Here is a 19,405-nt window from a genome sequence, read left to right as displayed (position 1 = left end):
TCCCGGCTTCAGGGCGGTGGGTGCTCAGTCGCAGGGTGGGCTGTGCAGTGTTGCCCCTCCGTGCCCCTCCATGCCCGCTAGAGAGCTTGATAAGCACATGCCGTGTAGGGGAGAATACCCGCCTTTGCACAGGGCTATATGCGTGTTCAGGTCATCTGCCAGCAGACTCAGTTACTCTCTCCTCCAGGATAGGAGGCGTTACGGGACAGAGCTGTGACCAAGCTGAGCTGTGGTACTTGGCAGTAGGCTGGGTAGCCTGCAAGGGGCTGCTTTGTCTTTTAGAATACTAAATTTTATATGGAATTGCATTTAATGTCTTTGGCAATACTGTGATTATGTGGTTATAACAACAGAAGTCTACACAGGATTTTGGCCAAAGAAGCAAAATGATTTTATGCTAGGTTCTGTTGATTTAGAATTTCTGTCATGTCTTTTTCCAAAGAAGCAAAGTCCAGGCATGCTTCTACTTTTGTGCTTCTATTTAGCTAATAGATTAATCTTCCACCTACTAAGTATTTGAACTTTTGGGGCTCTGTCTTATGCAACCGTCTTGCTTGAGCGTCTTATTTACAGTATTTTCAGTCTACTACCGTGCGTCTTTTGCTGGAGATAGATGTTTTATGTTCTGCTTTGGACTAGCTCACAATGTCTTTAAAAACAGGGGTTTTTTCAGTTGAGCAAAGAACATGGTGTGACCAAAGATATGTTAATCTCCTCTGCTTCTCTTTTTAAATGCAGCTGTGTTATAAAGACAACATCATCATACCCAGGAGAAATTCCTGAAATAATTTCTCTCAACCTGTCTTGTTTGCTTGCTTTGGTTTGTTAATGAAGATGCGTTAAAGCCTGTAAATAGACTTTTCCATGACCTGAACATACAAGTTGTAAATGTTACCATAGTTCTTCCATGTGTCTGTCTTTACTGGCTGCGTCCCTTTTAAGTGGGGTAGTTGAAGAAACCTGTATCATCTTTCCTTATTTCAGGTTGTAGAGGAGCACAAGTTGAAGAAATATGGAGTTTGGAACCAGAGAACTTTGAAAAATTGAAGTAAGGCACTTTTCTAATCTGCGTGGGTTTTATTCACATTTGTCTGAAATTGCTGAAGGGATGTGTACTAAACTCAGGTGATTTTCTTTTTTAGTGGCCTTTTTTTATTTGGTTTTTATGTTGGGGTGGGTTTTTTCTTCCTTTTCCACAGAAGTTCATTAGGATTTTTATTTAATTGAATACCTGGCAATTAAATTATTTTTTATTAATGCCTTGGTAATTAACCTAACTTTTCTGGTGTTGGAAAGAGATGCTAATAGCAGCTGGAATGCGATAATAGATTTCTAGTGATTTTGTCATTGGCTTGCATTATATCATTTGACAAACTTATGTTCCTTGCTTTGTCTCCCTTCTTCCTCGCATACGTGATGTTGCATCTGTTACCTTAAATAAATTAATTTACTGTACTTACGTATTTTTGTAACTTGTTTTTCCTGCAGAACCACTTCCATATGTATGTGAAGGCAAATAGACTTGTTATAACTGACAGTGACTGATACCATATGGAACAGTTCTGTCCTCATTAGGCAATATTAATTCTTTTACCATTTTGTCCGTGATGCATTAAATGTAATCTGTGTTCACATACAAGATTCTAAGAGGAAAATGTCATTTAACTCAGACCATACTCTGTTCCTGTGTGGGTATCGTACGCTTGTATAATTAATCTTTCAGAAGATGTAGCAATTGGTACAAAAGATACAGTTCTAGAATTTTTGTCTGACTGAAGATACTTGACAAGTGATACCTGAATGGCAGAAATGCTACTTGAGAAGTGGTTTATTTGCTCCCTGCACTACGTACTTCATATGATATTTCATCAGAACATGACCTGTTTTGTTCATAAAGCAACAGCTTTGCTTGCTTGTGCGGTCAGATGTATATATGTCTAGGCTTGAGCGATGGCCGGCTTCCTTCCTTCCCACGCACGTGTACAATATTTTAACTGAAACACTAGGAGTTAAAGTATAACACATAGCATTTTCCAAATTCCCTCAGTGGACCCACTGTTTAAAAAGACATCTCTGACTTCTGGTCAGAGCTTAGGAAAAGTTTCTTATGCAGTACAGTAGTATGTTTACCTTTTGTAGATAAACCTTTTATGGCATCTTTGTGGCGATGACCTTAAAGTCAGCGCGATACAATGAGTAAGTTTTTGCTTTAATGTAGCTGTAGATTTTGTAAGAATTGTTTCCATTTTTTGTTCCATGGGAATACTAAATACAGTGCAACATGCAATAAAAGCTATTTACTATGCAAGAAAAGCACAACACAATTTTAGTAGAGGAGACAATTGGATTTCTCTTACTTCTCAGAGACGTAACTCAAAGCATTAAGTTTCACAAGCGCTCCTCTTAGAATATTTCATTTATGCCTAAAAAGATTGCCAAAACTTTAGTTCCAGCTCTTATATATTACTGACAAATGTTTTGATAGCTGTTTATCACTAACAAATTCAAATGAGTGTTGTGCAACTGTAGTAGTTACAGTAACCAGGAAAACTGGTCCTAATTTATGAAAATTACTGACTAAATGCTAATTCAGATTGGGATTATTTAGCATATATGGAAAGAAGCCTGATGTTCTGCCTAATTGAAAGACCACATCTGAAAATTTCAGTGCAAGTTCCCTATGTTTAGAAAGAAATAATTAAGAAAATTACTGTGCCAGCATACAGTTAGATTATAGTAGAGATTTCTGGCTTTGATATTTTTCATCAGTACAGGTGATCTTTTTTCCTATCAATTTTATTTTTTAGGCCAGTACATGGGCTTATTTTCCTCTTCAAGTGGCAGCCTGGAGAGGAACCAGCAGGTTCTGTTGTTCAGGATTCCAGACTGGATACAATATTTTTTGCTAAACAGGTATGGCAAGTTCAGTTTTTTTCTTAGATATGTCATGAAACATAGCTTTTAATACTGAAAAATCTTTTTGTCAATATGTACACAAAAGTTAACATTTTACAAGGTGAAATAACTTTAACAAATTCCATAAGAGTATTAAAAGATGATTGACAAAGCAAATCAGATTGATCTGTCAAGTCAGAGAAAAATACCCAGTATGGAAGAGTAAAGCTCTTATATATTTGTCAGCCCTCTCCTATAAGAGTATCTCACTCTTCTGTGCAATGAAGAATTAGTTGTTTTCTCAGCAGAATGAGCAAATTATTGTTTTGAAACCACTTTCAACAAATCCTATGAAGAAATGTTTATTTTGGTCCAGTTTTTATTTCTTGTGTTTCTCTGCTCTGCAGCCAGGGCAGTATAATTCTAGGATAATACTTTCCTGTAAGAGTTTGCAAGCTATTTTGGCATGAAAGTTTTAGATATTTAAATAGAAAAATGAGTTTAAATTAGAAGTAACAGGGAAAATGTTTTTGCTAATGTAATCCATTGTGTTTTATTAAATACCAAATAGTACTGATATTTTCTGTTAGCTTTGACAGGCTGCTGTGCATATTGTTTGCAAGCAAGAAAAGCAAGACAAAGTAACCAGAATGAAAGTAGGAGTATTTAATAAATGTTTTTCGCTCTTTTTTTCAAGATCTGCTTCTCAAACAGTGATAAATGTAACAGTCCAAACAAGAAGTGTCACCCTACATGTGTTATTCACAAAGCATTCGTATCAAAGGGCAAATTATTAGGCTTTCTATGAAGACTGACATGTAGACTGGTTGTTGCTTTTGGTTTTCTTTGGGGTAGGGTTTTTGGGTTTTTTTTTTCCACAAACTAGAAGTGTTTTGTATGTAAATTTCAGGATTTAAAGAAGTCTCCACGCACTTTTAGCTAAAAGTATAAAAACAGGGAAAACAATGGAAACATTACGTTTATCTATAGCTCTCCTGGTTACTCTGTACATGTGCTTCTGTCGTGCAGATAATCATCTTTAATTTCTTTCTTTCTTTTATAATCACCTTACTGTTTCATGCTATCATGGATGACTTTATTCCTTGGTCTTTTTTAATACTGTTTTCTTCATTCTTCCACTGCTGCAGCTATTGAGTCCTGCCAAGCAGTGCCCACCATTCTTACGATAATGATCAGCAGTACTTTGCCCCATGTCTTTGTAGGTTGACAGGTCTGATAGACACTGATTTAGGTTGTGATTTCTACCTAATCAGACATATTATTAGTGATCAGTAGGCTGTAGCTACAAAATAACCTCGATGCAAAGAGCCTCAGGGAAAATCCTTGATATAACTCTCAAGGGGTAGTTATGTGGCAGGAGGAAACTACTGATATGAGTCTAGAGAGGTTTTTTTAAGATGAAGGGAGATGTGCACTCATTCAAGGGATTTAATCTTTCTTGTTTCCTATGAGCAGATGAGGTTCTCCCAGAATTGCTGTTCCTGTGGATGCTGAAAAGTTTCAAAGCATTTGACTGCTTGCTCTACTACTTTTGATTCCCCCCCCCCCTCTCTTCTCCACTTCGCTTTTTGAAGCATAACACTATTTAAAACCAAGTAGCTAATAGGAGTTATGTTGAGCTTTAAGCTGGGATTGCAGAAGGTACATCAGAGAATTTGGACAATGTTAGCCTTGCTAACAAAACCAGAAAATTAAAGGCTAACAATGAAAAGGCTTCTTTATTTTGTAGCTTTCTTTGAAGCATTCATATTTTACTGTTTTCTAAAACTTGAAACTTCTTTGTGGAGGTGTAGGAACTTTCTAATCTTACCCCTCCTTCACTTGTTGCCTTTAAGGAGGGTGTGCTGGAGTGACTCCAAGAATTCATTAATTTCAGCATGAGAAGCAATTTCTAGAAGTGTTCAGTATTTTAAAATAGTAGTACCTTGTTGTGCCACTTGCTGGCATGGAATATATGCTTCAAAAGTAACTTGCAAAAAGTTTAAAATTAAAATATCTTTTTCATGTTTTAGTAGTGTTTGTTAGTCAAGTGCAGTGGCTTAGCAAAATCAAAACCTTTCTTGTAGACATGTGTGTATGCTCGTGTTTCATGTCAGTTCAGTTTTGCCTGGACTGAGGTATTGTGACTAAACAACTGGTGAAATAGTCACAAGGAAATTAAAATTAAAAGTCAACAGATAAATGAAAGAAACTGGTTTTGATATTTTGGGGGGATTTGTAATACCAGTTTAGGAAGGAGAGTTTAGAGGAAGCTAGGCTTAGTTGGAGATCCAACTTGACAAGCTGTCTTTTGAGGAATGATGGTGTTTTCTCAAGCAAATGGCTTATATGATGAGAGCAGGATGTCTTGATCTTCCCAGCTTGTCTCCTTTCGACTTCATGGTTCTGTTCCTCTCATTGCAATGGGTCAGCTGCTCATTGAACTTCCATGAGCCGGTGCAGCTCATCAGCCAGCAGTTTTCTGTAGATTCCCTGCATATCTTCTGGGCTGGTTTCCTGCCATATTATGAGATGCATTTGTTCAGTGAGTCTGTACAGGCCAAAGCTGGTCACAGGTAAGTGAGAGAGAACAGGAGTTTCTTTATAGTGGTGCTGAGGTTACTGCGTTTCTTGAAACAGCAGTCTGTGAATCCTTCTGAGTCACCTAGGAGCACATGGGAAGACAAGCATTAATATGAAATATTTCTATTGTAAAATAGCAATTCCTCCCAGCTATCATGCAGTTGGGCTTGTGTGCCCTTTTTGTTTTCTCTGTGCATGTTTGAAGTCCATTTTTATGGTGGCTTTGAGGATGGGATTTCGTTATCTCTCAAAAATCTTTTTCAAATGTCAAGACTTTATTTTTTTTTCCCCTTAATTTCAACAATGATGAGTAAAATAACCATATGTTCAATTGTAGGCTGGAACCCCAGAACAAATAGCTTTGTTTTCTGGGTTAGCAAAATTTTTATGACACGTAAGATAATTGGGGTTTTGATCTGTGTCTTCAAAACTGACATGACACTGGAGACCTAAAAATCTCAAGTCTTTGGCTCTCTTTCCTTTTCCATACATTTTCTTCTTTTAAATGTCACCATCTAAAAAGATCTGATACAATCCATTTTACTGCAGAGAAGTTTTAAAGTGGTGTTATGAATCCTGTATGAGCAAGACTAAGTAACTGTTAATAGGTAACAGCAATTTAGTATGGAAATAAATGATGCTGTTACAGCATCTTCTGTTTCTGTTCGATTTTAATTATATGTTCCATCTTAAAAGTTGTTTCATTTGGCGGGAGGGGATGACTTCACTTAGATGTAAAAGGCTACAGCTCTCAAACTGTGTCTAGCAAAACATCTTTAAAATTGCGTTAGGAAACACAATCTTGATAAGCTTGTGCATGCTCACATTTTACTCATATCCAGCTATGTTGTAGTTGAATTCTAAATGACAGTCTTGCTCAAAGTTAAATCATGAGTATGTTGGGGGGGTTGGATTTTAAAGTCTGTCTAATATGCATGCATATTAAAGGATTTTTTTTTTAATGGTCACTTTTATGTGCACTCATGTTAAATTTGGCCTCCCTGTTATGCCTAGGTATGATTTGGTCCTCTATTTGGGACCACAGAACTCTGGATGATCTTACATACCCTTTGAGCTAGGATACCTAGGCACAATGAGGTGAGTTAAGGATACAACTTCAGCCTTAACTCTGAATTTCCTGATTTCTGTGTTGCTTAAGTAGGCCCTTGCTTTTATTTTTACACACGGGCTACACGATTGTACCACTTGATGTATTCAGCTATCTTCAGCACTGTTTTGAATAGCTGTATTCTGTGCTGATCACTGCAGAAGTGGAAGTGTCTCTTGACAAAAAAGAGTGCCATTGCTGCAGACTTATCTACTAAAATTTTTTAGTTTAATAACCTCTTCAGGTTTTATTACTGAAGTATTAGTATCATGCCTTTGTTTTGTGCCATGTATTTATTTTATGCTGCATTGTGGTGCTAGAACATTACAATTGTGATAATAAAACATGAACTTCATTAATTGGGAATAAAATCTTATGTACCTTCAAAAGGAGGACCTTCCAAATAATAGATAACTAAAGACCAATGTTTTGTTATTTTGTGCCACTAATGGAAGCATATTATATGCATTTTTTTTTAACATTTCCAATATTTGAGTTGACTTCAGACTCAACGTTTTTGACGTTTTCAGGTTTGGTAACATTAAGGTTGACCAGATATCCACGTTAAAGCTAAATTTGGGATAATCCATAATTTATAAGAAGTAAAATGAACTTGCAACACATCTAATCAAAGTCTGAAAGAGATTTTCAGTAATTGACTGTAACTATAGAAAGATTATATCTTTATTCTAAAGGAATAAAAATAAAGAAATAAAATTATGTAGGGTTTTTAAACAATAATAAGTTTCAGAACTTGGTCCTCATGCTGAATTTTTCACGTTGAGCTTTGTAAAGCCAACTGTTTTGTGACATTGGGATGCTTAGTAAGTGAACCCCAGAGATTTGCCAGTTATATTGCCAATTGCAGCACAGGGTTGTCCACAGCTTTTCGAAAAACAAAATACATAATCCATGAGATAGAGGATGTGAGTCAAGAACTTAAATTGCTTCAGCCGTAAGTTGATCCATAAACTCTGACTGGATCCTGGGGGAAAGGTGCATGCTTATGAAGTTATGCATCTTAATTGAAGAGTGTGCTGGAGTAGCCTATTCAAGTGATTCCTTTGTTTGTTTTAAGCTAAGCTTCAGTTGCTGATGTGGCAATCTTAGGTTTTTTGAGATCATCTCACTAATGTGCATATATATCTGTAATATATTATTTTCTTTCAAATATTAACTGCACCTTGTAGCTTTGCTAGGAAAACATTTCAAATATGGGGATCTGCTTTAAGTTGGATTCCTGAATACTGGTTAATCAAATATCTCACCAGGACTTCCTGGACAGAAATATACAGGCAAATGTTGGGATTTCTGGACAAATACAGAAAACCTCTTTAAGTTTCCTCAGGTCAAAATAAAAATCTTCCTGGGACAACCTGCATATATTACCATGCTATCTAAATGCAGGAGATGTTTTCTGCCAATGCTGAGATGCCTTAAGTAAGAGATACATTGGAAATGAGGGTAGATGCATGTCCTGAACAATTTCTCTCTTGAAGGACTCACTAGTTTTTTGTTTAGCAGTGCTGGACTGGCTGTGTGCATTGACAGGATGCTGTGCCTGTGTGACAAATAAACCTTGCACTTGTCTGCATTTGGGACTGCAGTCACCACCTCCTCGCTCTCTGCTCTTCGCCTTACCCATGAACTACCAGTAGCTAGGTACCTCCTTCTGCCATCTTAGTAGTTCTCTCATGTCATCTAGATCCAGGAACACACTGTCTTTTTATGCACACCACCTGCACTTGCTTCTGTTCCTCTGCTACAGGGCTATTCTTGCTGCATTTTCCTTACCTTCCGCCTCTCACTTTCTGAAGAGTATTTCTAGTTCTGTAATATATTTCTGCTTCAACAGCTGGGGACCACTGGTCTGAGATCTGCACCTGTTGCGTATTCTTTCCAGCAGTAGGACATGATTGTTTAACTTAGTCCTTATATACTTAAACAGACTCTTCTCATACTGTAGTTGGAATACAAAAATATATTTATGCTGAAAGGAAAATGTTTGACAAGACTGCAAATTGCCTGCCAAATTTAATTTTTCCTCCTATTTTTGCTGTTGTTTAAAGCCACTGTATCCAGCTGGTCCACCACAGTTTCTGTGTTGATCTTGCCTCTAGGCACAAAATCTCTCTTCCCTTTTTTGAGGCCATTATTGGGTCAGTGGTCTGCCAGAGCAACTGATCGTTCCATCTTGATTTTTCAGTAAAAATAGTTACCACTTAGTGCTGTCTCTCCCTATAATGTCCTGTATTAGTTACCATTTAACAAGTGCAGTTTGCTGTAGCGATCCTCCCTTCACTGTGGTAGCACTGTTCTAATAGTTCTTTAACACAGGTGTCTCTACCTTCTTACTCCTTTCTCTGTTAGCTTAATCACAATGTTTGTAACCACTGCTTCAGGTTAGCTCACTCTAATCCACCTAGGATCTTTCGGCTTTCATCCTAGTATTTTACAGCTGTCTCTGATACCTTTCTCTAGTTGTATCTCAGAGAATCTTTATTTCTTCGTTCGTTTTCCTATGTTATAGTATTAATTCTCTCAAACTATGTCATTATAGTAGTCTGTGGTTTTTATTTTTTCTGCTGCTATGCATTATTTCACTGCCCTTGATGGTTTTTCCTTCTATGTCCTTTATTTTGTAATTGTGTGAACTCTAGTGTTTAGCTTGTGTAACTGCAGTTTGTTTAATTTGTTTCAGTTGATGTAACCTGTTCTGTGTGGGTAGCTGGTGCTCTCGATTACCGTTTAAGTCAACTAGATTGTATTTTCTTTATTTCTTTTCTTTTAGCATCTGCACTGTACCCGTTTAAGTCAACTAGATTGTATTTTCTTTATTATTTCTTTTCTTTTAGCATCTGCACTGTAAAGACATAATGTGAACTGAAAACACCCTGAAATATGGAAAATGAATATATGATGTGGTTTATAGTATTAACATAGTAGGTTTTCCTTTGTTAGGGAATAGCTTTGATTTTAAAACAGATTGGTTGTTTTTTCTTATTTTTTTTGCCTTCTTTCTTGTTGGAAGTGGTTTCGCATTCACAGCCCTGAACTAATTTTCATATTTTTTAATACAAAGTCAACATCCTCTCTCCAAGTCCTAAGGTTTAAGTAGTGTTTTCTTTTGCAAGATAGTCTCACAGACTGAAGATACATTATTTTTTCTAGCCTATAGCTCACTGGTAAAAAACTGAATTCTTGTATTATGGCTGTATACCATTTGATTACTGTGCTTTTAATTAAATCTCAGATTATATTTAATAATCTCTGTAGTCTCTCTTTAAATACTGTAGTTTGGGTATTACTAAGCAACATTAAAGACATGGATATAATATGAAGGGGTTTGTTTATATTTTCTAAAAATGGAACATTTAATGCTTAAGTCTATGAACAGTGTCACACAAGCTAGTAACTTAAATGTTAGGTTGAAAAGGATAGATACATATTGTAAATTCAGAAACAAGCAAAAAAACTAAAATTTCATCTGCCTTATTATTCAGCAAACCATCTTTAAAAAAATCTTTACACCTTGGAACACCTCTAAATTTTATTAGTTTATCCCTAGGGTATTTGAAAGTTTTTGTCCAATGCAACCTTTTTATAAAAATTCTAGATACCCTGATGTGCTTTGTTGTCTCAAATTTTTTCTTTTTTTTGCGCTCCTACTGGTAGGGATTCTGATTATTTGAAGGACATTCTCTTTGGGAGAATTGGCTTTTTTTTTTTAAGACCATAGAAATAGTAATGTGATTTGGGCAGCTTGCTTTGAATAGTACTTTATTTGTTTTTCCACTGAGATTAGAGGGTTCCTGTATTTCTTCTGAGTCCTTTATTAATCACTTTAAGGAGGTGGTGAGGCAGCAGAATGACAGTATTTCTAAGTGGAGGTATGAAATACCAGTTTTGTCAATGACTTGTATGACAGCCATCAGCATTGATTTTACTAGTCTCCTACAGCAAAGGCTTTTCTGTGGCTACTCAGACTAGATTTGCTGCCTGTTTTAGAGTGAAGCTCTAATGTGAATCAGCATAGAAAGTGTGTTTTTGTAATGAAAAATGTTGCCCATCTTAAATTTAAGTTTTATTACCAGTACTGAACAAATTCTCAACACTTCTTTTCTAGGTAATTAATAATGCTTGTGCTACTCAAGCCATAGTAAGTGTGCTATTAAATTGTGCTCATCAAGATATCCATCTAGGAGAGACTTTGTCAGAATTTAAAGAATTTTCACAAAGTTTTGATGCTGCGGTAAGTGCCTACTATTTTCTGTATGTTAAGTATTGTTGCGTTATATCTGCATTGGCTTACAACTTAATTTTATTACTTCCTTTCAGATGAAAGGTTTGGCACTAAGCAACTCGGAAGTAATTCGGCAAGTTCACAACAGTTTTGCCAGGTAAGACATGTTTTAAATCTAGGCAAAATTTGAGCAAATTCTTTTTCATATCAGATTTTTTAAAATTTTCTTTGCAGACAACAGATGTTTGAATTTGATGCAAAGTCTTCAGCAAAAGAAGAAGATGCGTTTCACTTTGTAAGCTATGTTCCTGTTAATGGACGGCTATACGAACTAGATGGCTTAAGGGAAGGACCAATTGATTTAGGTAATATTTTATGTTTTTTCTGAAGATCATTCATTTTAACAGTAGCTTATTGCAACAAATTGGTTGCATGTTACAGGATCAAACCAAGTTATTTATTAAAATAAAGCGTATCTTTAACAGGCAATATCTGAGCAGGCAATCCAATGGGCTTCTAGTATTTTCATAGTTTTATTGTAAGAGAGAAGTTTACATAACCCACTTCCTGTGGATATTTGCTCTCCTTACCTATGGAAATACGTTATTGTTCTGAGCTATCTCTAACAAAACCTGGTAAAAGTATGTAATCTTTTTGGCTTTCCTTACTGATAGCATGCAGTTCCTTTTGCTAATATTTTTTTCCCTGCGTCTTCCTTTTTGTGGTATTGTCACCCAAGACAATTTCCATGTCATGTTTTCAAAGCTTTTTTTTTTCCCCCAGGTTGACAATAAACTGTCTGTTATTTTGTCACTTGTTTCTTCCGTGGGAGCATGTATACAGCTGACTCCATACACTTTTTATATGTTATGTGGCTGGTGTTTACACACTGCCCTTTTCCTTAGATAGCAAATATTTTCCTAATGGTTTAAAAAAGAATAGCTACTTTTAGCATAGTTTTATTCTCTGCAAGACTTGTTCCTGGTTTGTGTCTTGTAATCTTTCTTAACTTGCAGTATGCGTGCCATCTTGTGTCTTGAAAAGCTCCACAGTGCCTATCATGTGTCTGCACTTTCTTTGAGTCTGATATAATCTCAATATGTTCCACACTCCATTTCCAGAGTGTTTTCCCAGTTTTCTTGACAGTTGTATTTATTTTTAGGCTGAATAATGGCTTGTTGCTAAATCTCATCTTTAGTCTGGCTAGAGAGACTCTACTGTAGGTCTGCAGACTGAGTAGGCCTGCCAGTAACACAACTTTTATGGTCACAGGATCATAAGTCTCTTCATTTGCATTAAGGCCTTGGAATTGTTAAAGAGGCATTATCAACTGAAAAAATTACTTTTAGTTATTTTCTTATTTAACTTAAAATGAAGTTATCTATCATTATATCCCTTTATTTTTTTTCTGCATCTGACTTTTTAACTTTGTATTGCATCTACATACTATTGACTCTTTATTTTGTCTAAATGGAACAGCTGTAACTAGCCATACTTTTTCTGTCTACTTCTATATTGTCCTACCAACTAATTTCTTTTGTGTCATAAAAATCTTACATAACATACTTCCCTCTCCCCACCCATTGTTTCTTGTTATCAGCAAAATAAACATTAGATGCCTGTACCCTTAAAATTTAGTTTTGCTCCATTGCTTTGGTCAGTACATTATCTAAAAGTTGTTATTAAAAAATGTCTTCCACCTCCTAAGAAATCACCTGATTAATTTGAGACTGCAGTTGCCAAGGAAAAGCTTGATACATACTTTGAAGTTGCTGTATAAGCCTGAATTACACAAGTCTTGAATTTGCAATAGATTTTGCAAAGAAGATTAATTTTTTCTTTGTGTTTTTTCTAGGTGCATGTAATCAAGATGACTGGATAAGTGCTGTACGGCCTGTCATAGAGAAACGTATACAAAAGTAAATGGTCATGATGCTTTTAAAATAGAGCACCTTATATAAGTTTAAAAATTCCTTATTCTTAATTTCCTTCAATGAGAGGCTTTCAACTGAATTTCTAAGGAATGACGCTTATGCATCATTTTTATGTGCATATCACTGTGACTTCAGCCAAATGTGATGATAGATAAGTTTCAAATATGCTGTGTTCCTGTATGATTAATCAAAGTAGGTATCTATGTAGTGAAGAGAGATCCTACTACTACTCTGAAAAACAAAGAGCAAGATCATTAACTCTATTAGACAGCTGTGGGTCTTTGAGAGTGAAAATTGAGTGCCATTACCATAAAGTTTGGGTGCGCACTTATAATTATTATCTGGTATTTTTAATTATATCTGTACAGCTGATATATATCTGTACAGGCAACAAGTTCTCCTTAGGTGTGTGGTTTGGTTTAGATATTCAAGCTAGAAAAACATACTATAAAAGTTCTCCTACTTCTTAACTCTGACCCCAAACTGCAGCCCCAAGTGTGTTAGAAATAAAGTTGGTATCATGCCATTTTTAGAAAATAATTTCCAAAGTCTTTTACTTGAAGATTTTTTTTTTTATAAACAAATCATTACTACCAAATGGTGTTTGGAGAATTTAAACTCTGAAAGGCCTGCTAGTCCAATTGTGGAATGTACTTTTCACAATGTGGGAAGTCTCCTATTTTTTCTAACAAGTAATGAGAAAGTAAAAGGTATTGTGTGCAGCAGTCTTATGCAAGTTTTATTGTCAACTATATCATGTTTTGTTCTCTCTTTTGGACAGTTTCAATATTTATTTTTTTGACCGCAGACAGGCATAGTAATATCTTGGGAGAGGAAGTTATTAGGAGTTACATACTGTGTAGTGCTCATCCAAGGTCTGATTTTATTTCATGGCAAGATTGGATCTGTAGCACAACTTAATTTAATAGATCCATTTAGTTTTTTTTTTTTTCCACAGAATACATTCCCTTATAATGAAATCATGGAGGAGGTTTTTGAGTTCTCATGTTAATGACTAATTTTGAGAGCTTGTTTTTTAGTTTGGCTTTTTTTTTTGTTTGTTCCTCATTTAGATACAGTGAAGGTGAGATAAGGTTTAACTTGATGGCTATTGTATCTGACAGAAAGATGATATATGAGCAGAGGATTGCAGAACTGCAGCAGCAACTTGCAGAGGTAGGCCATGGTATTTAAGTTACTGGAGTAGTTCTCTGTTAATGGTTCTGTTTCTTTGCTTTATTATTCACCTCCCTATTTCCTTGCTCCGAACAGAGTATCACTAAAAAAAAACAGGAAAGGATTACTACATATCTGTCCAGCACAGTGCAGTGCTGTGTGGATACACTGATGCAGCTCCAGTTAGTTCTGAGTGAGTGTATTTGAGCACTCAGTACAGTATGACCATGTCATTGTGGGTCTGGTCTCTGTCTTCATTAATTTGCTGTCATAGTGGAACTGTCCTTTTCCTAGTACCTGAGCTACTCTGCTTATAACTAACTGTGGAAATTCCTTGAATGTTCCTAAAGCTGTAAGCAAAACCAAATCTTTCTGTGATAAAAATACTCTTAAGACAAGCCTTATTTTAATTTAAAAAATTAAATCAATAAAAAAATTAAAAATGTAGTAACATCATCCATTTCACTCTTTCTGTTTTGTGGAAGGAGGAGCCTATGGATACAGATCAAAGTAGTAATATGTTAAGTTCTATACAATCAGAAGTTGCAAAATACCAGATGTTAATTGAAGAAGAGAACCAAAAATTGAAAAGATATAAGGTATGTAGCCTTTGCTTTTCTGATGAAACTACTGGGAAAGCTGTAAGAAAAAAACAGCTTTTATGTCTATGGGAGGCTGTTGCAATTAATCTGAAGGAATTGGATGGGTACTGGAAAGAAAATGTTATGTAAATTCATGTTGCATTCGTGAATTTACAGGTTAATTACCAGTTTGCTTCCTTTTAGCGTAAGGCTTACAAGTCAGTTTGTAATGGTCTCTGTAGCTCCCTTTGTTTTGCCACTTTCTCTCACTGTCTCACCTTAAAATATATTTTAAGCACAGTGAGTTCTAGAACTCCTACAGGGAAATTGCTCTATGTGCCCCAGAAGGCTGATCAGCCTTTTCTTCCTGGAGTCGCTAACTACACTACTGTATGTAACAGTGGCCTCTCTTACTAAGTAGGATTTTTTGATTGTTTTTACTAGAAGGACTTTTGACGTTTAGTCATAACTTTTTTCTGCAGAGCATTTGTATAAGCTCTTCCAGCTCTCATTGTCTGTAATGAAGAAACTTGATGCATCAGTTGATAACAAAGGCTAATCAGGAGATTCTGTGAACTTTGTATACAGATTCATTCTGTGCACATATATCTCCTAATCTGACGTATAGGTACTTGCATAGCTTTTAGTGAAGAAGCTTTCATAGGGTATTTGAATTGTTCTTTTGTTATAGTTTACCTGCTGTCTTTTCCTCTGTGGGAAGCAGTGAAGACATCATTGGAATGTTCTGCATTTTCCCGAATAAGTACTTTGTCTGTGCACTGAAAGCATATTAGTCTTTGAAATGACATGTGGTGTTAATAAAAATGAGGTGTGGGAAAGTTTCTCTGAGATCATCATTTGCAACTTTTTGGTAATTCCCTAATGTTTTTAAAGGAATGTTTTAAAGGGGGGAAAAAAGCTGGCTGGCCAAAGTTTTTTCTTTTTTTTTTTTTTTTTTTTTTAAATCCCTTAACCTATTTTTGTGAGGGGTATAGGAAGTGACTAGTTTAAAAATAAGTTTTAAAATAAGTTATATATATCAAGGATAAAGAAATGAAAGAAAAGTTTTCACTAGTTTCTAGAAGGCGTAGACCAAGACCAGTAATTCTAATGATAATTTCAAATATATTTCTACAGTACTTGCATTAAGTTGTAAAGTGTTACTGTTACCTATCTCTAAAGCAGTGTCACTACATTCTATTCCACAGCATCAGGATGCGATTCCAGAAACTATTAAACGAAACATAACCAAAAAGCCAAACACACACATCTGCCCCCAAAGCATGTGTTTTACCAAGCATGAGAATAAAGCAAACAACTGAAATTGGGGGACAAAAAAGCTTAAATCTCCTAATTGTATGTGGAAATATTGTGGAAACTGCTTCAAAGTCCACTCATTTTTATGTATCTACTTGGAGTCTATGGAGGTCATTCCTCTCAGCTGAAAAACCAATCGGTCTCCTACCTTTCTGAAGGATTGAACCATTGTAGAAGCTGCAAAGTGTTTAGTATAACAAAAATAGTTATGCTTTTGCATTACAGAGATGTTGAAGTCTTCAGCCTAGGCTGAGGCCACAACTATGCAAGGGACTGTAAAAATACATAGGTTGAAGTGCAATTTAAGTTGAGGAAAAAAAAAAGTGAGTAGTTTAGATAACAGTACATGTCAGTGTTACAGCAGTGGCTAAGCCACATAACCTACTTAATCACTGAGGGGGTTTCAGCTAGTATGACAAAAGACCATAAGGAGAATTTGTGCCTTAAAGAGTAAATTCATCTGGCATATACTTTCTCACTGTTGCTTCTAACTTGTATTTTTTAGCTGGTTGAAATTTAAAAAAGAACTCCAGCTCTTGGGGGCGGGAGGCGGGACACAATGATGGGCATGGGAAAAATCCCCATTTAGCCATATAATAATTCTGTTCATGCTTTTATTTTTAGATCGAAAATATTAGAAGAAAACATAACTACTTGCCTTTCATCATGGAATTATTAAAGACTCTAGCAGAGCACCAACAGTTAATACCATTAGTAGAAAAAGTGAGTATTTCCTAGCTGACTTTTAAGAAACCATGTATTACTATAATTCTTCATACCTTCTACTTAAAATTAAAAATGCAGTCAAATACCTTGGAAGCATAAATGGCATGGGTTTGTTTATTTAAACTGCTACATTCAAGTATATTGTTAGTTTACCTGATAGCCCCTTCCAGTTCTCAAGAGGCATAATTCCAATGGAGAAGGGAGATTGTGGGACCACCAACTCTGTACTATTATGCAAAGGCAAACTGTCTACCCTTTGATAACCTCAACAAATTTTTCTAATGGTGATATAGGAAGAGGCAATTCAATATCAGCTAAACAATCACATTACAGGGCGTAAGATGCTACAATACAAAAGACACGATTTGGGCTTTTCTACACAGGAAATTAAAAATCCTATTAAAAACGTGATGTGTAGCTCCAGTTAGTATGTGGTAGAGTTCCCCATACTATCTTGACATCCCTTTTTGAATTGAAGATTACTTAAATGTATGCATACACAGATGTGTATCGATCCCTTTTGCCAACCTGGACTTAATGCTCAAGTTTTGTTGATTTATCTGGCTGCCAACACTAGGTGGCAACCTTTGCCCAGAGGTTCTGGTAATTTGGGTAGCTTGAAATTGGTTCTCTTCATTTTTCTCTGTTCTTACACCGATTTACTGAGTCATTGTTTTCCCCTTTTTAAGGTGTCTAGCTATTAAAATTGATTTACTATTAAGGTTTGTATTCAGGCTTGTTTATTAAAGCATGTCTGTCATTTTGATAAGGTTATTAAACTGTATGGCTAGTCAAGTACTTGAATTGTAGTAGGATCAGTGCTGGCTTGCATATCTACTCATGTGCCATAGACAGCATCCCTAATTTCAAACTCACACTGAAAAAAGATCTCTATATTATTATAATGAAAAAAGAACTGAATATTATTTAACGAGTACATTATTTAGCTGAATTTACTTAGGAGAGTATGTTTGCAGGCCAGTACTTCATAAGATAGTAACTTTTGGATTCAGTTTTTAATCTTTTCCTTCTTTGGGTTAACTTGTGGAGTTTTAATCCAGTTTCATGCTAAAAGGAATTATTTATAACACCATCAGGCTTCTTTTGCAAGTAAATTTTGAGTGGACCCAAGCAGCTGCTGATAACAAATCTTAATTCGAAGTCACTGAACTAGATCCAGTTCTGTTCAGTAGTAAGTCGTAACAAGCAGAAGTCTGATTCAGAGTGAAGAAATGTTTTGACAGATGGATGGCTAGTATTGCATCTGAATTGTTCCTTCTTCTTGCCTAATCTTTTTTCATTAAATTCATAAGGAAGAAAATGCTAGTTCCCTGTCAGTTTGAACTATCTATCAATTGATACAAGTTTTACATCTGTTCACAAATATCTTGGTAGGAACTCTTGCGGGTTATTTTCCACCCTGCTCTTTTGAAAGATCTAAAAAACTAAGATCTCGGTTGCTTCAGAGTTTTAATTTGTGATAATCAGTATCTGAATGCAGTGTTTTCTTGTGACATAGAATGTTTCTTTAAGAAGAGTTATTTCTATGTTAAATGAAATTAATATGGAGGTATGAAAAATGAAAGTTGAATTATATTTTTAAAATTAAAAATAAGGCTTTTTTTCACCTCTCCTTTTCCCCTATGGAAGTTACCTAATCTTATAATTTCTTTTTTATTATATATTTAAACCAACACATATTCTTAGAAGACTTTATATATAAACCTAGTAAAATAGTAGTAGGATACTTCGGAAGGATCTAAATTTGCATTCAGAATGTCTGTTTCTACAGCATATTTTGTTGAGTGTTCAAAAATGTAATGAGTAGTCATTCAAAGCTCCAAAAAGATCTTTGTCATACCAGAACTTAACATCATCTCCCTCTGTTTTCTAGGCGAAAGAAAAACAGAATGCCAAGAAAGTTCAGGAGGCCAAGTGAAGATGACTTTGCAAAATACATACAATTATGTGCTTCTGAAACTATTTTCATGAAAACAAATAAAATTTTCATAAACTTTAAATTTTGTCCGGCGCACGTTTGGCAATTGTAAAAGTTTGTCTTGTACTGTATGCACGGGTCTAATTTTCTTCCTTCCCCTGCATCTTGTGCATGTAGTACTGCTAAGCAATGTTTAGGTTCTCTTGGTCAAATTCAGTATTTAACAGTCTATCTGATTTCTGAAAGCTTGGGAAGTGGACCTAAAAATGTGCAAGGAAAATGTACCCATTTTGTCCACTTGATTATATGATAATGATACAAATGCCAGAATTTAAGTATAAGCATGAGCTTTCTTTGCTCATCCCTACTAACAATTATAATACTATCCAAGTGTTCAGTGACATACCCTGTGTCTTTGTTTTTATGAAGTATGTGTCTAATTTTTTTACAAAATTGAAAAGTATGAATTTAGCTGTAGAAACATTTGCAAAGACCAATGTATAATCTCAAAAGATCTGCATTGCTTTAGTAGAAAAGATAATAAATATTCCCATTTTTATTTTGGCAAACTTTCTTTTGTGGTGTTTTATTGTTGGATAAGATGGTTAGGATATGTATTGGAGGTCATCAGCCTTGTGACTATGAGTATGTGCATTCTAAATTTGGGTTAGAAGGGGCACTGTTGTTTTGGGGAGTTAATGTTCTTGGATATAAGGTGGTACTGCTCTAGAGTATATTAAATTTAAGTCTTTAAAATGATGCCTTACAATTGAACTTGAGAGGTAACTTGATATAAGAAAACACATGTATGGAAGATTCTTGTTGATAACAACGTTGTGATGTAAGATGCTTGAATTGCCTTCCATGGACCAAAGGGAATGTCTGTGGAGTGGAGCTCATGTG

General features: G+C 35.5%; 1 protein-coding gene across 3 annotated transcripts; it reads left to right on the top strand.

The window, feature by feature from the left end:
- Positions 1-1,059: 1,059 nt before the first annotated feature.
- Positions 1,060-19,137, top strand: UCHL5 (ubiquitin C-terminal hydrolase L5). 3 transcript variants are annotated; one of them, XM_035895827.1, is made up of 10 exons: positions 1,060-1,125; positions 2,808-2,913; positions 10,713-10,838; positions 10,925-10,986; positions 11,064-11,194; positions 12,685-12,748; positions 13,837-13,939; positions 14,425-14,538; positions 16,462-16,560; positions 18,458-19,137. In XM_035895827.1, exons 1-10 carry the CDS (start codon positions 1,109-1,111, stop codon positions 18,500-18,502), a joined length of 867 nt encoding a protein of 288 aa, XP_035751720.1. In that variant the 5' UTR covers positions 1,060-1,108; the 3' UTR covers positions 18,503-19,137. The 3 variants fall into 3 exon arrangements, with proteins under 3 accessions (XP_035751720.1, XP_035751721.1, XP_035751722.1); XM_035895828.1 differs by lacking the exon at positions 1,060-1,125 and adding an exon at positions 6,493-6,576 and having other exon boundaries at positions 2,830-2,913; XM_035895829.1 differs by lacking the exons at positions 1,060-1,125; positions 2,808-2,913 and adding exons at positions 5,338-5,471; positions 6,493-6,576.
- Positions 19,138-19,405: the final 268 nt, after the last annotated feature.

This window comes from Egretta garzetta, unplaced genomic scaffold (assembly GCF_000687185.1).
Source record: "Egretta garzetta isolate BGI_Z169 unplaced genomic scaffold, ASM68718v1 scaffold86, whole genome shotgun sequence".
Lineage (NCBI taxonomy): Eukaryota > Metazoa > Chordata > Aves > Pelecaniformes > Ardeidae > Egretta > Egretta garzetta.
This window is presented reverse-complemented; position numbering and strand designations above follow the sequence as displayed.

Excerpts from the sequence above, each read along its gene's own strand:
- UCHL5 (XM_035895827.1), top strand. Across the intron at positions 10,987-11,063 it reads GTTCACAACAGTTTTGCCAG|ACAACAGATGTTTGAATTTG; the intron begins GTAAGACATGTT and ends TTTTCTTTGCAG. Across the intron at positions 11,195-12,684 it reads GGAAGGACCAATTGATTTAG|GTGCATGTAATCAAGATGAC; the intron begins GTAATATTTTAT and ends TGTTTTTTCTAG.